Raw genomic sequence first — 20,802 nt, 5'->3', positions numbered from 1 at the left:
TTTTCTCCAAGAGGACCTCAAACTTGTCCTAAGGTTTGGAGGCTGGTGTGCCTCAATGATCTAGGAAGCTATGCTGGCTAGAGTCAGGGCCTTGTTCTTTGGCTCTGCTAGGGTCACCCATGCCAAACAAATCAAAAGCTAGAGGCCAGGCTAAACATGGTCCACTGGTCCACCATGTTCAGGGGTTCAGCTGAGGGTTAACAACCATGACTAGTCAAAAAACAACTGTTATGGAACCAACAATGGAAGATCCTTCTAGAGAGGCAGAGATGGAGAACCTTCATTACTGGCCTAAATGCCAGCAGCAGTAATGAGCAGTGAGTACTCCTTACAGGCAAAGTGGAACATGTGCCAAGCAAAATTTGATCTAATGCAGTATGTTCGAACACACAACCTGCTTTAATTGGCAGAAATAACATACCAGTCAGTAAATGTTGTGGATCTGCAATTAAAACTTCCATAGTCAAAGATAAAATGCTTCTTTTATTTTTGCATTTGCTTAATTCATGATGTAGGATTTTGGGATTCCCAGCTTTATGTAGGCTAGAATAATCTTGAACATTTTTATTTGTGTCTCTTCCAAAGCTGGCTTCCAGCAGTTCATTTACCATATCTTTCTGTACCTGTTTTGTATTTATAGAAAGAAATTTCATAAAACATAAAATTAACAATTTTAATCACTATAGACATAGCTATAAATTGAGGTATGAATCTATTTGATATAGTGTCCTTGAAATAATGGAAGACAAAGGAGTTCCTTCATCTTATCACTTTATTGTTTTATTTTCATTTTTAATGACTGTTTAGTTCCTCCAGTTCATTATATGTTTATGTTCATTTACATAATGTCAGTCATCAAATTTGCACTCTTCACTTTGGAGGTTAACGTGGTTTAATTGAATTGCAAAATTAGCATTTGTTCACCCTGGATGATGTGTAATTACATGCTAAGTTTAAACTTTCATTTGACATTCAAGAATGAAATTCAAGTTCGACACTCTTAATAAAGTTTCAATACTGTGGCCAAATTTAAAGCCATATTACATGACATGCACTGACATGCAAAAAAAATTGAAATAATTCTAATGTAATGTTACCAATGTGAAGGGCACTATGTATGGATATATTATTTGGGTCAGTGCTTGGATTGCGTTGTTCTCCGATCTCGGCAATTTATTTGTAAACTCTTTGTCACCATACGAGGATTTAATCAACAGCACACTGAAGATGTCTCCTCACGTGGTGATAAAATGTTTGCAAATAAAGTGTCAAAATCGGAGAACAACTCAAACCAACAATCAGCCAGGGTTAGTCCAATCTAAAGTGATTCCAGGATTGAATGGCTTGTCATATGAAGAGCGTTTGATGGCTCCGGGACTGCATTCACTGGAACTCAGAAGAATGAGGGTTGACCTCATTGAAACCTATCAAATGGTGAAAGGCCTTGATAGAGTGGATGTGGAGAGGATATTTCCTACGGTGGGAGAGTCTGAGACCAGAAGACGCAGCCTCTGAATAGTGGGGCGTCCTTTATCACTGGAGATGAGGAGGAATTTCTTTAGCTAGAGAATGGTGAATTTGTGGAATCCTTTGCCACAGACAGCATGTGGAGGCCAAGTCGTTATATATATTTAAGGCAGAGGTTGATAGATTCTTGACTGGTCAGTGCATGAAGGGATATGGGGAGAAGGCAGGAGATTGGGGCTGAGAGGAAAATTGAATCAGCTATGATGAAATGGTGGAGCAGACTCAATGGACCAAATGGCTCAATCTGCTCCTGTATCTTATAAACGCTTCTTCCCAGCTGTTTCCTCCTCTGCAATCAGCTGCTGTGATACACACATCAGTAAAACAATCACAGCTGAAATTGTAGAACATGGGAAATTGGGTCACACTGAATCTTGGCAGTGTATTTTATTAGAGCAGACAATTACAGTACTGTGCAAAAGACTTAGGGACACATATATAGCTAGGGTGCCCAAGACTTTTGCACAGTACTGAATTTTAATGAATATTTTATAGAACATGCACTTCATTTGTAAATAGTTGGCATTAACATTCAATATATTAATAAGTCTACCTCCAGTTTCTCATAAATCATCTTTAACCTTTACCAAAAAGATGCCAATCATAATTCAGTTTTACTTCCAAAAAGTTCTTTGAATGTTGTATGCAGTTTCAAATTACAAACTCAAAAGCAATTGGGAGGCATTAGGGGCAATGTTGAAATTGGGAAGGTAGAAATGGTAGCTGATTTTCATTTCACTTGCTCTCAATAAAAATAACTGCTTGTGGCACCTGATCTGCAATGTAGCACCTACACCTTGACAAAGTGCTGCTTGCTTTTGGATGGATATCAGGTGACAAGCAGATACAATTGATCGTTGATGCAAAATGATACATATCACTGTGTTGATATACATGTGACAAATAAAACTAATCTTATCATGAACCAGATATCAAAACAGCTTAGATGGATGCAGCAGAATAAATAGACTGTGTTAGATTCATACCATGAAGAATAAGCCAAAGTTAATCGATTACTGATTCTGCAATTTTTAGAATCAGAATCATGTTTATTATTGCTAACATACAGTAAGTCATGAAAACAAAGAGAAAGACCTATAATATTGGTAATTCGTTTTTATGCTTATGTAGGGAGTGTGCTGTCTTTACGACAGTTATTTAGTTTATAATATTTTCGCTTAGTAATTCATTCAATAGTATTTTCTAGTTAGAATTAGAAGTGTTTAAAGTATATTCATTGCATGTAAAATATATCGGCATGCGATGACGTCACATCCGGTTTCGCCGCGTCTTGTGGGAAAACACCGGTTTGAAATTAGCGCGAGGGTGGGGGCTTTCCACGAGGCTCACCTGAGCACAAGCAGTTTTGCAGGCATGAGAAATCACAGTGAGAGCAACGCTGTAAGTTAATAGATAATCGATATATTGAACTAAGATGTTAATGCTGATCCTGTTAGAGGTAACGACGGTAGATAATGTTTATGCTTTCCTTAGTTAAAGAGTCGCGGATAGTTTGCATGGAAGTGTATTTAAAGTAGTCAATGGAGCAGGTAAACTCTCCCTGTATACTGCACCTTAGTGTAATGTAGTTATAGTCACCTTTGCAAGTATTTACACTTGAAATGTGATATTAAGGAAGGAACAAATACTGTATCAATCTTGTATTGTTTTATCAACAGTTTTCACCATATGTTAATGTGAAGAGTGAACAGTAAATGGTTAATCTTACTGCGATCTGGTTCTTATTAACTGTGGTTTATCCGGACGTTAAATTCGGCGTTTCGTTACACCCGAAGGAGAACGTGACAGTGAAAAAGCGGCATTATCAGGTGTTTCAAGTGCTGCAATGTCAGCTCAATCCAGCATCAAGTCGACGCCGCCCAGCGACAAGGGCAGTAAACCGACATCAAGTAAGCCCACCCGGGCGTTATCAGGTGTTCCAAGTGCTGCAATGTCAGCTCGATCCGGGATCAAGTCGATGGCGCCCAGCGACAAGGGCAGTAGAACAACATCAAGTAAGTCCGCACAGGCAAGAGCCAAGGCAGAAGCCGCCAAGGTGCGACTGCATTACGCCAGACAAGAAGCAGTTTTGAAAATGAAACTGGCCACCAGAGAAGCCGAAATCCAGAAAGAAGAGGCTGCCAGAGAAGCCGAAATCCAGAAAGAAAGGGCCGCCAGACAAAGAGAAGAGGCTGCCAGAGAAGCCGAAATCCAGAAAGAAAGGGCCGCCAGACAAAGAGAAGAGGCTGCCAGAGAAGCCGAAATCCAGAAAGAAAGGGCTGCCAGAGAAGCCGAAATCCAGAAAGAAAGGGCCGCCAGAGAAGCCGAAATCCAGAAAGAAAGGGCCGCCCGAGAAGCCGAAATCCAGTTGGAAATGGCAAAAATATCGACAGAGTTGCAAGTGCTGCAGCTAGAAAGAGAAGAAGCTGCTGCCATGGCGGAAGCAAAGTACATAGAAGAAGCTGAAGGGTCGCGTGATCTGACCGCAGCAAGATCTACTTTAGAAAGGACCAGACTGGAACGCACAAGCGACTATGTACAATCTCAAATAGACAGGCAGGCTCGTCTCCCCTCTCCATACGTATTCGATAACTTCCCCAGCTACGAGGAACCTCAGAGAGTCACGATTGCATCACATCCATACGAGGAAGGAAATTTACCCTCACGGCTCCGTGATGAAGTCAAGAATGAAAGAACCGACAACGCTCCTTCACCCCCACAACAGGACGGCGGGGAGGGAGAGGTTCACTCCAGGACAACAATTGTCAGCTCGAACTGTACAGAAGTTTGCGGTCAAACTCAGTCAAGCCGTTCTTGTTCCGAGATCTGCCTCACTGAGGTGTACCCTAAAGAAGCACAACAAGACATTACCAAGCGTAAAGTAACCGACGAGACGCTAGGTCAGTCAGTTTTTGTTCAAACCGAGCACGGAAACAAACTTGCACAATCAGCTCAAGATACCATTTCTTTAAAACCCAAAGACACCAAGGTCTTCAGAGATGAAGCAAATAATGGGGTTGCCCCATTGCCAATCAGAGAACCACGCCAGCGCTCACCAGATAACAAAGAGCAGGCAGTCAAACGGTTCACGTCCTTACGGAAAACCTGGAAAAGGAAACCTGAGATACAGCAACGCACCCGATTGGCCCACGAGGTACTGTGCACCCTAATGGCAGAGGTCACAGCCATTATAAACGCACAATCATTCCTACCTGTGTCTTCTGACCCAGAAAACCCCTTTATACTTTCGCCATCAACACTCCTTACGCAGAAGGCAGGAGCACCTCCTCCACCAGGAGACTTCTCAGACAAGGATTTGTACACAAAGCAATGGAGACAAGTCCAGGCTCTGGCAAATCAGTTCTGGCCTCGCTGGAGACAAAAATATCTACCTTTGTTGCAACAGAGACAAAAGTGGACAGAACCCCGCAGGAATCTTCAAGTTGGAGACTTAGTCCTGCTCAGGGACAAGCAAGTCGCTCGCAACAGCTGGCCAACGGCCAGAATCACTGCTACATTCCCTATCGGGGATGGACATGTCAGGAAGATCGAATTGAAGACTACCGACCAAGGCGATGTGAAAATTTACCAAGGGCCAGTTACAGAAGTTATTCTACTTCTACCCAATGACTGATTAAGAGACTAAGTTTTGTACTCTGCTCATTGTGACCTTACGAAGGTCAAGCGGGGAGTGTGCTGTCTTTACGACAGTTATTTAGTTTATAATATTTTCGCTTAGTAATTCATTCAATAGTATTTTCTAGTTAGAATTAGAAGTGTTTAAAGTATATTCATTGCATGTAAAATATATCGGCATGCGATGACGTCACATCCGGTTTCGCCGCGTCTTGTGGGAAAACACCGGTTTGAAATTAGCGCGAGGGTGGGGGCTTTCCACGAGGCTCACCTGAGCACAAGCAGTTTTGCAGGCATGAGAAATCACAGTGAGAGCAACGCTGTAAGTTAATAGATAATCGATATATTGAACTAAGATGTTAATGCTGATCCTGTTAGAGGTAACGACGGTAGATAATGTTTATGCTTTCCTTAGTTAAAGAGTCGCGGATAGTTTGCATGGAAGTGTATTTAAAGTAGTCAATGGAGCAGGTAAACTCTCCCTGTATACTGCACCTTAGTGTAATGTAGTTATAGTCACCTTTGCAAGTATTTACACTTGAAATGTGATATTAAGGAAGGAACAAATACTGTATCAATCTTGTATTGTTTTATCAACAGTTTTCACCATATGTTAATGTGAAGAGTGAACAGTAAATGGTTAATCTTACTGCGATCTGGTTCTTATTAACTGTGGTTTATCCGGACGTTAAATTCGGCGTTTCGTTACACCCGAAGGAGAACGTGACAGGGAGCATAAGTTATATGTTATGGGTATAGTGAACAGAATTGCTCGATTTCAGTGGCTACAATTTCAATGCAGTTCTAAAGACAAGAAGTACATACCTAGCTTTTCCTTTCCTTTCAAGAAGAGGAGATGATGTGGTAGTTTATGAATTAATCTTGTGCCACTCAGTACCCTCTCCCACCTGGGAGGAGCTCACATACTGTACAAGCTGAGTCATCAATAAAGAGCCTGCAGGCTCCCAGACTGATGTGTCTGCATCCTCCCTCAATACTGAACACAACATGTCATGACATCCTCATTTTGTGGCTGTAATACAGTGCAATACAAAAAATATCCTATAAGTTATAGTAATAAATACAGAAATAAAAATTAAATAAGTTGTGCAAATGGAGAGCAAAAACCAGTGTGACATTGTTCAATTGTTTGTTTATCATCTGATCTCTATCCAAAGGCAGGGGTTTCTTTCTCAAGGTGTAGGTCCAGCATTGGTAAGCAAACATGAATTGAAATAGAAAAGTAAGGATTTACACAGGTACTAAAGTGGGCTTTTCCACAGAACTAAAAACTACATGGAAATGAAACTGAGGTGTGGAATAAATGTATCACAGACTGATTCCATAATCATTGATTAAGAATATAAATTCATACTTCACAATGACAAAATAAACACTAGCAAAGTCCTCCTGCTTCAACTGTACACATACCCTTGGGTCACATTTTAGGTACCTCCTTTACCAAAAGTAGTCACGGAGTGTATATTTGTGGTCTTCTGCTGCTGTATTCAAGATTCAAAATTGTTTAATGTAATTTCCAGTACATAAGTGTAAAGGAGAACAAAATAATTCCTGCTGTGCCCCAATTAACCAGAATCTACTGTATAAGTAAAGAAAAAGAGAATATTACATTGTGATGTTTGGATTTAGCCTCTTTAAATCTGCATGGCTCTATGGACCTGTGGCATATTACTACCTAATATGGATGTAATAAGAAATAATTATCAAATGCTAATTTCATATGATTGAAAGCAATAGCCACTGTGGAGCACTTTGCTCCGAATGGCAAGTGTGCAGGAGCTTTGGCACAAACTAAAGCTATGGACATAAGATGTAACACCTCCCTAAAATTTCCCACAATCTGTGCCAAGAATCTTTACTGACTGTGTTTATTTAACTGGCATTTGGATTACAGCTGCAAATATTCACTGTAAAATTTGGTCTGGTGTAATCTAGCTTTAGTTTCCAATATTTATATTGAGGAACACTGTTAACAAGGAAACTACTCACAATATTTTTTGAATTAAAGGGGGGAAAGGATGGCCAAGGGCCTGAATTTGATTAAGAACTGGCCGAGTTAAGTTATATAAAGTTAAAAAGGATAATAATTTCTTGTTGTGCTCTATCTGTATCATATTCACTTTATTGAATTGATTTCTATGTACTTTATTTTATAGAGACACCTGCTGTTGCTAAACCAGGTAATACAATTCTGATTAAACAATGTATTTTGTATATAGACTTTAACACTACAAGACATAGGAGCCAATTTAGGCTATTAGGACCATTGAGTTTGCTCTGCATTTGGTCATGGCTGATTATCTTTCCTCTTAACTCCAATCCCCTGCCTTCTTTCCGAGTCCTTACTAATCAAGAACATATCAACCTCCACTTTAAATATACCCAATTACTTGGCATCCCCAGCCAGCTGCTGAGAGTTGAAAACTATTTATTTGCTTGACTATTAAATCAAAAGTGCTTCCCTGTATATTTCAATAGCACATTATCTTCTCAAACATTTTTTAAAGAAATAGCTTTGTCATAATGATAGTTCTGTTATGATATTGGGTAGCTTAAGGTAGAGCAAATCTTATTATCCCGGGCTGGATGAGAAGTTATTGAGTGGCCTGAATAAATACAATTTCCTTCCACACTAAACTTAGCTCATGACATCAAGGGTAATAATCTTGACATCAAAAGTTTATGGATACAATGGACAATCACAGACAGGTGTTTGGAGGAAAGCATGGGGGATGTCTGAGGTAGAGAGCGGTAGGTCTGGGGAAAGTGCTGTCAAGTGTGATGGTAGAGGCGGAAACATTAGGCCCAGTTAAGAGACTCTTGGATAGGCACATGGATAAAAGTAAAATGGAGGGCTATGTGGGAGGGGAGGGTTAGATTAATCTTAGAGTAGGTTGAAGGGTTGGCAGAACATCGAGGACTGAAAGGCCTGGACTGCCTGAACATACTGTTCTATGTTCCATGGTGATGGAGGATGTCAATATTGCCAGTTTCCCCCACTCTGATATTCTCTACATTTGTAGTGTGAAGGAAATAAGCAATATTGCTCCCTGGAGACAGGAATAACCTGGGCAAACAAACATGCTCACTGATTCAACGATAGACAACTTGAGGACCAAAGCTAGGGTCTTAAATTGACCCCTATTAAATCAAATCACATTTGTGAGAATGAAACAAAAATAATATTTATATTAAAACCTGAAGGAGAATGTCACCCTCTAGAATTCTTCTGTGACCAATGAGCAATCACCAGTCTGCAAGGTTAGTGGCTTTACAGAATTGATTGTTGTCCAGATAACACAGGAGTTTCTATCAGCGTAACAAGCTTAAATCCTCACACTTCAAAGCTTCATTTTATTGTCTAATATGCATGTACAATACAACTCTGAGATTTGTCTTCTTCCAGATAGTCATGAATTACAGAAGCACCATGGGATTTGTTGAAAGAAAAAGACATCACCCCCCCCACATGAAAAAGAAAAAGAAACAAAACTCATAAACCCCAAACACCCCACCCCTTCCCTCGCACAAAAACTAAAAGATAACCCACATAGAAAACTGCAGCTGGAACATCAAACCCCAGACTCCCAAGCCACTCTCCCTCGCATAAAAACTCATAGGTCACCCTCATGGAAAATGGCAGCTAGAGCATCAAAACCCCCAATCCTCCAACCCCTGCCTCGCAAAACAGAACAAAGAAAATAGCATCAAACCCCCAACCGCTCCCTCGCAAAAAACAGTGGCAATACCCACAAAAATGAATAGATCACCCACACAGGATAATCACCAACAAGAACATCAGATGCCAAATCTCTAAACCGCCCCCAGCACAAAAAGTAACATGTCACTCACTCACCAATCGCCAATAAGAAAGAAAATGAAGAAAACTGAAGAAGACCAATATGAACTACAATCCAATAATCACATAAATCTCAGAGTTTTGAAAACATCCTCCTGTTCACATTAAAGAGAACGGGTGCATGAACTCAGACCTTCTGTGAAGAGGGACCATCACACCGGGTCCGGATGCCTCTGACCTGGCTTCCAACTGCTGTTGACCCCGTGACCTCTATGGAGAGCAGCCGCTGACCTACTCCACATTGCCTTCGATGCTCAGTCCTCCTTGACGCTTTGAAATGGAGTTGATCATGTCCTGGCGCCCTGTCTCCGGGTTATCTCCATGATGCAGCTCGTGCTCTCCATCCGCTCCGGGAAGAGCAGAGCACTAGATCTTAATTCTAATGAATACTAATTCATCTGCTTCAATCAGCTTTCTCGCTGCTATTCTTCCTCATAACTCCACCATTCTCCTCTTCTTACCAGCACACGCCCCTTGATTGTCCTTTCACTCTTCTTACCTACTATCTCATTGACTTATTTTTCCACAATTTCACCAGATATCCCCAGTCTTCCCCCTATCACCCTCATGGCTGGAAGCCTACAGCTACTTTCAGCCACATAGATATCAGGTTCCAGTCTAGAGAAGTATTGCTACCTACTGGGGAAGTAGGTACCTACTGCTACCTGGGGAAGTTTCAGAGTCAGAATCAGGTTTAATATCACCAGCATTTGCCATGCAATTTGTTATTTTGCAGCAGCAGTAGAATGCAATGCATAATAATTGAAGCCTGATTTAGAACTGGCGGTAGCAGAACATTGCATTTACAATGGCCACAGGATTGACTACGATGTACCAAACTACTGGGCTGTGCCAGTGGCTTTAGAGTCCACCTGGTGAAGAGAGCCATTGAAACAAAACTAGAGGAAAAGAATTTTAACAAAGATGAAGGTCTGGCCCTAAGTAAGAACTGGAATTTGATTGTAAACAAGGAGAGACAGTGGGCACCTGATTGAATGGGTATTAACCAAACAGGAGGGACAGACAGCCGGGGTATAAGTACATGCCCAGGCATCATCCCTGATGAAGATAGCTGAGCTTGTCATTGAAACGTAATTGTACCCAGCTAGAGGCCTGAAAAGAGTTTATTCATTAATATTATCATTGTAGATTACGCTAAGAAATATTCATATATATATTTTAAAAACTTAAATTAAATAAGTAGTGCAAAAGAGAAAAAAAATTCCATATCATTTTCCAAGCTAAGTCAATATTTGAAGAAGAGATCCCACATTGGGCTTTACACACGAGTCGACATTTTCTCCGGAGAAGAACATTGGGGTCACTTTTTGAAGGTGCTTTTTAATTGTCATCCTAGAAATCAGTCATGCAACTATCTAATGCCAGTTTTTTTTATGATTCCAGAAAAGATTCAACATGAAAAAGAAGGTAAGTCAAGTGTATGAATTTTGACAGAGTCCAATTACAATGCATTCTCGTTATTAATTCATTGCCAGGATAGGATCCCGAGGACAGATGCTTTGGCACAGTTGCTATTTAGGAGCCAATGGATGTACTTGGATCACTCTCTGTGACATCAAAGCTGGAGAACTTTTCATTAATGTATCAATGTTTTCATATAAAACCATTCAATAGTGTACTGTAATGACAAAAGAATTAGTGGAGAATTGTGGGGCTTCTTCTTAAAGATACCACAGTCAACAATGGTAACAGTTTTATTTTGGTCACAGAAACTATTAGTGGCCCCAGAGCCCATGAACCTGTCACTTGGCACTGCTCCATGCAACATTTTCCAACCTACAACCAAATGTAAAGGGAGAAGACTCTTGTTATACTTTGTAACTCCAAAACATAAAACTAATTGAACGAGAAGCATGGCACTGGGGAATAACGTGCCTACTTTGCAGTTATTTAGTTAGGCACGCACTTATGATGCAGTGGTGTAACAACTGATGCTGTCCATGTAATCCCTGAATTTAACCCATACTGAATAATGTAGACAACAAGGAGTGCCTGATCAACCAATAAATTTACAATGTTACTCAAGTATTACTGAAGTATTAACTTCACAATGATCCTCATTTAGCGACATCTCCACTGGGATCCCTCTCACTGCCAGATAGATTGCCCCGGTGTGCCCACACAGCAGATGTAGCTGAAGAAATGGAGGCTGTGCTGGAGCACCCTGTACATGAAACTATTTCCCATGTGGCAACTGCATAGCAGAGAACAAAGCCTGGAATATTTTCCTCTGCTGAGGAAATAAACCTCCAAATACAGTTTCATTTGATTCACTGATAAATATATCAGAAACCAAAAAAAAACCTTACTGAGAGCCTTGGCCAAGCAGTTAATTATAGCTGCCAGTAACATGCATGACCACAGTGCATATCTGACAAGGATGAAAGAATATACTAATATAATAGTTAGGCAGACACTCAGATCCCATTATAATTAAACAGGGAGATTTTCTGGTATGATAAAACCCTGACAATCAAGCATGCTGAGGACTTTAGTGATGCCAGAATGATGGATTACCAGACTAATGGATATTGCTCTAATCAATGCCCTCTAACTTCTTAATTCCCCTTTTTTTAGACGTTACATAGTAACATATTAAATTACTCAGAGATGCAGGTAAATTTAATGGGAATGAGGGAAACAGGACCCTGTTCAATTTAAAAAGATTGAGGGAACCAGGCTCTGGTTGGTCAGAATGGATCGTGGAGACTGGGGCTTCAGCGGGATCAAAGGGAGTGTTAGAACTGGAGAACTAGCAAGTTGAAAAGGATGTAGCAAATATTATCCGCTGAGCCAGATGGTGGAACTTTGGGATTTTCAGATAGTTGTACAGCAGTTTACCAGATTTTTACTGTATAGTGTGAAGAGCAATCTTCGCTAAAAATGTTTGCCAAATGTGAGATTTGACCTTTTTCTCCACAGAAGTTGGAGTGTGGGTGTGAACATCCAGAACAGTCCTCGGGCAATGTGCCCTGACAGGCTTCCTTCACTAGTTCTCTCCTGCTGAGTAGTTTTTAATCCTGTCGCACGCCTGTCAGCTTTGCAGTTCTAATAGGGAGTTTATGTTCTTCCTACTGAATATGAACTCCAAAGGTCCATGGCGATTAAGCTAGTGTTGTTTTCAGATAATTTGGTTAATATTTCAGAAGTAAAGGATGAGGTTTTGGTTATTTTTGAGAAAAGAATATTCACACTTCTCCAAGAAGCACTTATTAAAATTAATATAACTTCCTTGTAAAATTAGCATATTTACCAAGTGTGTTGCGTTTAATGTGAAACTCAAATTTTTGCTTTATGCGCATTAGAAACAGAATCATCTGGTAGCCAAAAATGTACCAATCAAATTGTTTCCTGTGGCGTTGGGAGAGGCACCTTGGACAAAAAGCACTGGACACTCCCCCTCTAAGGCACTTGGTGACTAAACTAATGAGTTATCAGAAAATTTGGTTAATATTCGGGAAGTTAAAGTATTGCTTTGTGCAAATGAATGCTACACAATTAAACCTTGTACTTCTGTTTTTTAAGAACATGATTGCAGCCAAAAGTAAGCCATAAACTGTACTCCAATTGCAAAGCCATTTCAGGCAGGTCAGGCAGTTTCTGTGAAGAGGAATACTGAGGTAATATTTCAAGTTGATGACAGTGAAGGTAAATTGAGGCAAATACTGGACTTGTCATTAAGACATTTGTTGACATTTAAGAGATTTGTGGTCCATAATGTGGAAGAAAGCCGAATAGTCTACGAAAATATTAGGGTGGACAGAAAGAACAAATTCAATTCAAGGACTTAACGAAGCAAAAATTTCCAGAGGAGAAACAAAACAAGGAAATAAACTATAAATGAATGTTAATAAATATAGAAGAAATGAGATGCCAGGGATCCCTGAGGTAGCAGAATGAGTTGATAAGATGGTTAAGAAAGCTTGTGAAACATTTTCATTTATTGATCATGGCAGAAATATCTTTCTACAACTGAATGGAAAACTAATTAACCCACAAAGAGATTACTTCATACAATACCAATGACCATCACTGAAGAAGGATGTGACAGCAGTAGAGAGAGCACAGAGGCTGCTAGACTGTAGATGTTTATTTATGAGGAAATAATTGACAAGCTGAGACTGTTTTCTTCGGAACAAAAGAGCTGACGGGTGATTTAATTGAACTACATGAACTTATGAAATGTCTAGGAAGGGTGATTAGGAAGGACTTATTTCCTGTAACAGACAGATTATTAAATGAGGTGAGGAGGAAGATTTAAGTCTAGATGGTAAAATAATTAGAAGTGAGTTGAGGCAGAAAGAGTCCTGCAAAATGTGACAGAAGTCTGGAATGCATTACTTGAAAATATTGTAGGGGAGCCCTAAAACAGCTAATCTGAATCTGTATGAGTATTTGATGTTCCGTAGTCAATAAGACCGAAGAATAGATGTAGTTATTTTCATTGGCATGGACTAATGCTGTCTTCCTGTGCCGTAAACCTTGTGATTTTTATGAACCTGAACTCAATGGTGGCTGTCACATTTGCCAAAAAAGGAATACTGATTGTACTTCATCATTGAAAGATCTTTGGGGAGTTTATGAATATGAACTCCTTCTCTTTTCAGAATAATGCAAAAGCATTTTATGATCTTTACTTTGTGTTTATTTCAAATTTCAATCAAGATTCTTGGCTGAACTTCAGTGTTTGGAATACTTTGAAAAGGGTGGAGAAATGGGACTAGGCAGATTAATAGTTTGACACAAACTAGAAGGAGCAAAGGACTTTTTACTATGCTGTAGTATTCTATGACTCCAAACTGGAATCATGTGACATTATCAAAAATGGTAATTAGACCTCATTTATTTTCTTAGTAAACTATGGTGAAAGCTTGCGATTTTTTGATTCCACTGTTTAGGACTAAGTGTTAAGGATGACGAGCACAATCACTTGGGAAGAATTCAGTTACAAAGGAAAATTTCATTTTAAATATTTTGTGATCCTTATTGGTGATTCTGGTTGTGCTCTGTGGCAAAGGCAGATTTATTCCGATTCTCAGGATTACTAAAATGTATTTGGTGATGTATGCTTCACCATTAGAACCATACAGCACAGAAACAGGCTCTTCAACCCACAATGTCGTGTCAAGTATCCAAAAAGTAAATCCAAGCCCCCCCAAAAAGTAACCCATCCTACCTACACAATGTACATGTCCTTCTATCTTCCTCATATTCATGTGCCTATCTGAATGAGTCTTAAAACACCTCTAATGTAGTGTCTACTACCATACTGGGCAGCATATTCCAGACATCCACTAGTCTCTGAGTAAGAAACTTACCACTCACATCCCCTTTGAACCTACTCCCTCTCAACTTCCATGCCTTCTGGTATTGTCTGAGAGAACCCTTAGCTCTTTCTGTGGGGAGAACAAACCACCTGGCTTGGAAGATTACCTGAAGACCAATGATGGGAACTCAGTAATAAGCCCTTTTTTAAGTAATTTGATCAGATTTAGATGGAGAAATAACTTCAATCGTAGCTGCTTGGACGTTTATATTGCAAAAGAGGCTCGTTTCTTGATTTGTCAGTCTTTCGCAAATTCTCCGAATTTAGCATTAAATCCTTTTGTCGCTACTGATCCACTAAATCAGTAGAACTATACAGTGTGCTTAACACAATGACACCACTAATATGCATCCACCAATAGTACCTGCAGTAAAATGAAAGGCAGTTAAAATGCTCTGACTAAATCAGCAATCGATATGTGAATACAAGAACTGAAAAATGGCCCTTTCTCTTCAGAATCAATGTCCTGCCAAGTGCAGGTGAGGTGAGGAACATAAATAGAGAGGAAAGAGCTGGTGCTTGTAGCAGAATTGAATAATAAACTCAGGAAAATGACTTTTTTAAAACAGCAAGTGTTACATAGATATGACTTTGCTATTTGATGATGCGGTGTTCATCAAGCTTGGCAATTAGCTTGCAGACGTTTCATCACCAGTCAAGGTGACATCCTCAGTGCATGGCTGTTGGTGTTTTTCACTCGGAGTGCTTGCGTTTATATAGGTCCCCATTTTCTTGCCTCGGTCCTGATTCGCTACCCCTTCCGTTAACCTTTGAATTCTATTGACTCGCATTTCTTTGTCTTTTAGGCGTTCGTGGATAGTGTCTATTTTGATATGTTTGTTTATGAAGTTTTCAGAAGAGAACCAGCTTCTAAAACTTCTCATGCCCGCTCATGTTTGCCTGTGCCAGAGCCTCAGCGGTGTCCCAGTTAAAGCGGTATCGTTCTCGGTCTTCATGTACTGAGATCTGGTGTTTCTGTTCCACCAGTTTGCATTAGTTTATGTCCTGTTCTTGAATATACTATATACTAATTGGACTAGGGAGTCATGTAATATATATACTTTACAACAGGAATAGGTAATAAAGAGGAACTTATAATCATACTATTTATCGCTTTATTGTATTATGTATTCAACCATGTTAATATTTTGGTATCCATTTTCTCCACCTCCATGTGTCAGTACCACAGAGAGGTAGCAATACAGCACTGGTAAAACCAGCTGCCACTTGCTGGTTAATTGCGTTCTGATTTTGACTGACTGGTTACAGTTCGGGAGGACTTTAAAAATGCTGAAGTCTGCATGTAGTTGTAGGACGTCCCCAGGCTTTGGTGTATTGAGACGAGACAGGGAGCATAGAACACTTTTAGCTGTGAGGAGAAGGAAGAGATGGAAAAGAAGGATTCAAAGCAGAAGCCATGACCAAGCTATTCAGGATAATATCACTTATTGAATTTAATCCTGTAAACATTAGACACCATAGCAAAAAAAAATACCACCCTGTATTATTTTTAAAGGAAATAAATAATATGAACTCAGGACTCTTCTCGCAATGTACAGAAAAAAAGACTGATCACATTGCTAAAATTTAACTCTGCTTTGTAGATTTTAATTAATGTAATGAATAACTAACTCTGAAAGATGCACAATTAGTCAATAGATGCTTTGATTTCAGTAAGCGTTTAAACTGGACATCTCATAGCTATGTTTTGTAAGATTACAATGCAAGGATAGACGTGCGTGAAATGGAGATGCAATATTTTCAATGGCAAATTTGTTCTACAATCTAAAGGTGTTCTTCAATAGTCATTTCTGCAGCATTTATTAATGCAAAATCAAAATATGTGGCATAAAAGATTAGTTTAATTTTTGGATGATGTCACATTTACAATTTCCTAAATCTTGCACCAAATGTTTATTACACCAAGCTGTTATACGTGTGCATTCATAAATTCTAAATTAAATGCGACTTTTTCTAAATGAAGTATGATTAGACGTAAATCATTTATCAATGAATAATATCAGAATAGATTTTGTATTACAGGTGGGCAGCTTATCACAGGTCAATGCTGTACACACATTGCTAACATATGAATGTGATTAGACATATTAACGACATTCACTGGAAATTTGTGAATATGTTTACTGTAGAAACTGTGGATGGATTAACAGTGCAGTATTTTCATTTACAGACAAAGTTGCCAAAACAGCAAAGGCACCAAGTAAGAGAGATTTCCTTCCATTATCAGCATGATATTGTTATCATGTGCATGCTCAGAATGGATGTTTATCATCACAGTATTTAACAGGTGTATAAATTCTTGGCAAGGGCAGGAGAAGCCTTGAAAAATGAAGAAGGGGATAAAGACAAAAGGAAGAATTGTCTCTGAGATTTATCAAAAAGTAGAATCAATTTGAAGTTCGAAAGTCTGAAGTAAACTTATTTCCAAAGTACATATACGTGCCACCATGTACGACCCTGAGGTTCTTTTCCTTACGGGCATATTCAATAATGATAACAGAATCGATGTAAGTCTGCCCAGCTAGGGCGTTCAACCAGAGTGCAGCAGACAACAAACGGTGCAAATATAAAAAGACAAAAATGTAAATAATATATAAGCAATAAATATTGAAAACATGAGATGAAGAGTCCTTGAAAGTGAATCCATTAGTTGTCAGACATTTCAGTGATGGGGCAAGTGAAATGAAGTTGAGTGAAGTTATCCCCTTTGGTTCAAGAGCCTGATTGTTGAGGGGTAGTAACTTTTCCCGATCCTTCGGGTGTGGATCCTGAGGCTCCTATACTTTCTTCTTGATGGCAGCAGTGAGAAAGGAGCATGTCCTGGGTGTTGGGGGTCCCTGATAATGGATACCGCTTCCCTGCAACAACCATTCATATAGACGTGCTCAATGCTTGAGAGGGCTTAACCATGATGGGCTAGACTGTACCCATTACTTCTTGTAGGATCTTCCGTTCAAGGCCTTTGACGTTTCTTTGCCATGAAGTTTGTCAAAGTTTTTGATGTCATGCTGAATCTTTGCAAACTCCTAAGGAAGTAGAGGCGCTGCTGTGCTTTCCTCACTTAAGTGCTGGGTCCAATACAGGTCCTCTGCTATAATAACTTTAAAGTTTACAGTTGCTCAGCTTCTCCACCTCTGATCCTCCAATGAGAACTGGCTAATAGACCGCTGGTTTCCTTCTCCTGAAGTCTATAGTTAGCACCTTGGTCTTGTTGACATTGAGTAAGAGGTTGATGTTATGACACCACTCAGATAATTGCAAAAGGAAGTAAACTTTGTCCATAGTTGTATCTGGACTGCAGACACAGGAACAACAATTAAGAGCATACTATACTGTACTGTGCAAAAGTGTTAGACATATATAGATTTTCATGATGTAAGTGATGTTGAACATGATTCTGATATGGGTCTCTATTGTGGATGGAAAGTGGGAAGGGGGCAGTGAGAGACGAATCATGGTTGGGAAAAGGGGAAGGGAGAGCGAAGGGAGCAGGAAGCATCAGAGAGACATTTTGTAATAATCATTAAACCAATTCTTTGGATTCAAATGACCTTGCTTCATGTCTCAGGGCTGGATGTGGTCTGCACCCTCGCCACCCCTCTCACCCCCACTCCTCTGCCACATGTCCCACGGCCCCCTATACCCACCCCCTGTGGCATTCCATCCTCGCTGTTCTCAACATCCTTTGTTCCTGCCTGATTTGCAAATTTGATCTTCACTCCACATTGATAAGTACAGTACTGCGCAAACATATTGGGCACACTAGCTATACATATAGAACGGGCTTGCCCACAGAAGGCAAAGAGCGGTTGTAGATGGGTTATATTCTGCATGGAGTGGGGTGCCTCAGGGATCTGTTCTGGGACCCTTACTCTTCGTGATTTTTATAAATGACCTGGATGAGGAAGTGGGGGGATGGGGTAGTAAGTTTGCTGATGACACAAAGGTTGGAGTTGTTGTGGATAGTGTGGAGGGCTGTTGAAGGTTACAGAGGGACATTGATAGGATGCAAAACTGGCTGCGAAGTGGCAGATGGATTTCAACCCAGATAAGTGCGAAGTGGTTCATTTTGGTAGGTCAAATATGATGGTCAGAATATAGTATTAATGGTAAGACACTTGACAGTGTGGAGGATCAGAGCGATCTTGGGGTCCGAGTCCATAGGACGCTCAAAGCAGCTGCGCAGGTTGACTCAATGGTTAAGAAAGCATATGGTGTATTGGCTCTCATCAATCATGGAATTGAATTTAGGAGCCAAGAGGTAATGTTGCAGCTATATAGGACCCTGTTCAGACCCCACTTGGAGTACTGTGCTCAGTTCTAGTCGCTTCACTACAGGAAGGATGTGGAAGCCATAGAAAGGGTGCAGAAGAGGTTTACAAGGACATTGCCTGGATTGGGGTGTATACCTTATGAGAATAGGTTGAGAGAACTCGGCCTTTTCTCCCTGGAGCAATGGAGGATGAGAGGTGACCTGATAGATGTGTATAAGATGATGAGAGGCATTGATCGTGCGGATAGTCAGAGGCTTTTTCCCAGGGCTGAAATGGTTGTCACAAGAGGACACAGGTTTAAGGTGCTGGGGAGTAGGTACAGAGGAGATGTCGGGAGTAAGTTTTTTACTCAGAGAGTGGTGAGTGTGTGGAATGGGCTGCCAGCAACGGTGGTGGAGGCGGATACGAAAGGATCTTTTAAGAGGCTTTTAGATAGGTACATAGTAAAATAAAGGGAAATAGGTAAGCCTAGTAATTTCTAAGGTAGGGGCATATTCGGCGCAATTTTGTGGCCCGAAGGGCCTGTATTGTGCTGTAGATTTTCTATGTTTCAAAGAATACTGCAATAATAATGGATGTATATTGAATAACTCAAATTAGCTGCAGTAATGTTGAAGATGACTTTGTAAAATGGATAAAAGATTGTCTTCAAGATCAATATATGAGACATCAGTGAAGGTGGTGCAGTACACAGCAAGTAAATCAGTTGTCTCATAGCTCTATTGACGTGGGTTTGATACTTATGCCTGGCACTGTCTGTTTATACACAACCACCCTTGGTTTCCAATTCCTTCCTATTTCCCAAAGATGGAACATTTTGTTTGTAGATATGTGGGTTATAATGTTGATTAACTATTACTAGTTTGGCCTAGTGAGTAGGTGAGTTGATTAAGAAAGTGGGGAGAATAAATTACATGGAAAACTGATGATTGAATGGCATTGCTCTATACAACAGCGTATATTTATAGATTTAGAGGGTTGAGTGGGCTGAGGGGTATCCGATGATGGATGCTGCTTACCTGCGACAACGTTTCACATAGATGTGCTCAATGGTGGGGGCACTTTACCCCGATGGACTAGGCTATATCCATTTTTTAAAGGATTTTCCATTCAAGGGCATTGGTGTTTCCATACCAGGCTGTAATGCAACTAATCAATATACTTTCCCTTACACATCTTTTGAAGTTTGTCAAAGTTTATGGATGTCCTGCTGAATTTTCACAAACTCCTAAAGTAGAGGCACTGGTATGCTTTCTTGTACTTAACTCAGAAACTGCTTATCTCCTGGGATTTTCATGCACGTCGGCCTCCAGAGTTTGCAGGGAGTGGTACAGCTGAATAAAGCATCCAGTGAGCAGTGGTTCTGTGTGTGAAAACACCTCGTTAATGAGAAGGCCAGAGGAGAATGGCCAGACTGGCTCAAGCTGGCAGGAAGTTGACAGTAATTCAAATAACCACGTGCTTCAAGAGAATGCACAGCATGTCAAACCTTAACATGGATGGGCAGAAAACTTTGAACATACAGGAGGTACCTAATAAAGTGGCCATTGAGTGATAAACAAGAGAGAATCTGCTGATACTGGAAATCCATTGAGAGTATAGTTTAATAATGAAAGAAGCAATATGAATTATAAAAACTGATCAAATCAGCTTGATGTCTTAAAAATAATGCATTCAGTGGTATAGTTAGACTGGGTTATAAGGCAGATGGTACTGTATGTCCTGACTGGCTGAATAATTGCCTTCATTCACTTTGGCTTTGTGAAGTGGCTGATGCAGAGCAAGGCCATCTGTTGTAAAGAGGCTTCCACCCAAATCGCAAGATGTTACAACCAGTGCTATTAACTTGCAGCTGTTAATTTACACCTCCCTTCTTCTTCCTCTTACTACGCCGTACTGCTCACTGAAGGGGATGATTAGCAGGGGTGGCAAGCAGGAGAACATGCCTCAGAGCAGCTACATGCAGAGCCATCTTCAATTTGCCAGCCATCAGACTGTAGTCTGTGTGCTGGACTGCTCTGGCTTTGGCTCCAAACACACTCCTACCCTTGGGGATTTATTTTCCCTTCATGTTTGCCAGTGACATCTTTGTCAGATCTCTTTTCAGTTTCCCAAAT

At 40.2% G+C, this 20,802-nt stretch overlaps 2 protein-coding genes across 3 annotated transcripts in view; both read left to right on the top strand.

The window, feature by feature from the left end:
- The window catches only part of LOC132400263 (triadin-like), a 264,638-nt gene that overhangs the window by 227,506 nt on the left and 16,330 nt on the right, over positions 1-20,802 (top strand). Inside the window, exons 35-37 of the mRNA XM_059981238.1 lie at positions 7,341-7,364; positions 10,448-10,471; positions 16,582-16,611. Of these exons, the coding sequence (XP_059837221.1) occupies positions 7,341-7,364; positions 10,448-10,471; positions 16,582-16,611 (78 nt within the window). The remainder of the gene's footprint in view (positions 1-7,340; positions 7,365-10,447; positions 10,472-16,581; positions 16,612-20,802) is intronic.
- LOC132400262 (uncharacterized) lies at positions 2,855-5,894 on the top strand. Of its 2 annotated transcripts, none has more exons than XR_009514199.1 (2): positions 2,855-5,485; positions 5,764-5,894. XR_009514199.1 is itself a non-coding variant. In XM_059981237.1 (2 exons), exon 2 carries the CDS (start codon positions 3,374-3,376, stop codon positions 5,159-5,161), a length of 1,788 nt encoding a protein of 595 aa, XP_059837220.1. In that variant the 5' UTR covers positions 2,857-2,928; positions 3,207-3,373; the 3' UTR covers positions 5,162-5,894. The 2 variants fall into 2 exon arrangements, 1 of the variants encoding a protein (XP_059837220.1); XM_059981237.1 differs by having other exon boundaries at positions 2,857-2,928; positions 3,207-5,894.

Source organism: Hypanus sabinus, chromosome 10 (assembly GCF_030144855.1).
Source record: "Hypanus sabinus isolate sHypSab1 chromosome 10, sHypSab1.hap1, whole genome shotgun sequence".
Lineage (NCBI taxonomy): Eukaryota > Metazoa > Chordata > Chondrichthyes > Myliobatiformes > Dasyatidae > Hypanus > Hypanus sabinus.
The sequence above is the reverse complement of the archived record's forward strand: the minus strand, read 5'-3'. Positions and strand labels throughout refer to the sequence as shown.

What these genes read in the sequence shown, in the direction of transcription:
- LOC132400262 (XM_059981237.1), top strand. Translation starts at nt 3,374, where the DNA reads ATGTCAGCTCAATCCAGCATCAAGTCGACGCCGCCCAGCGACAAGGGC.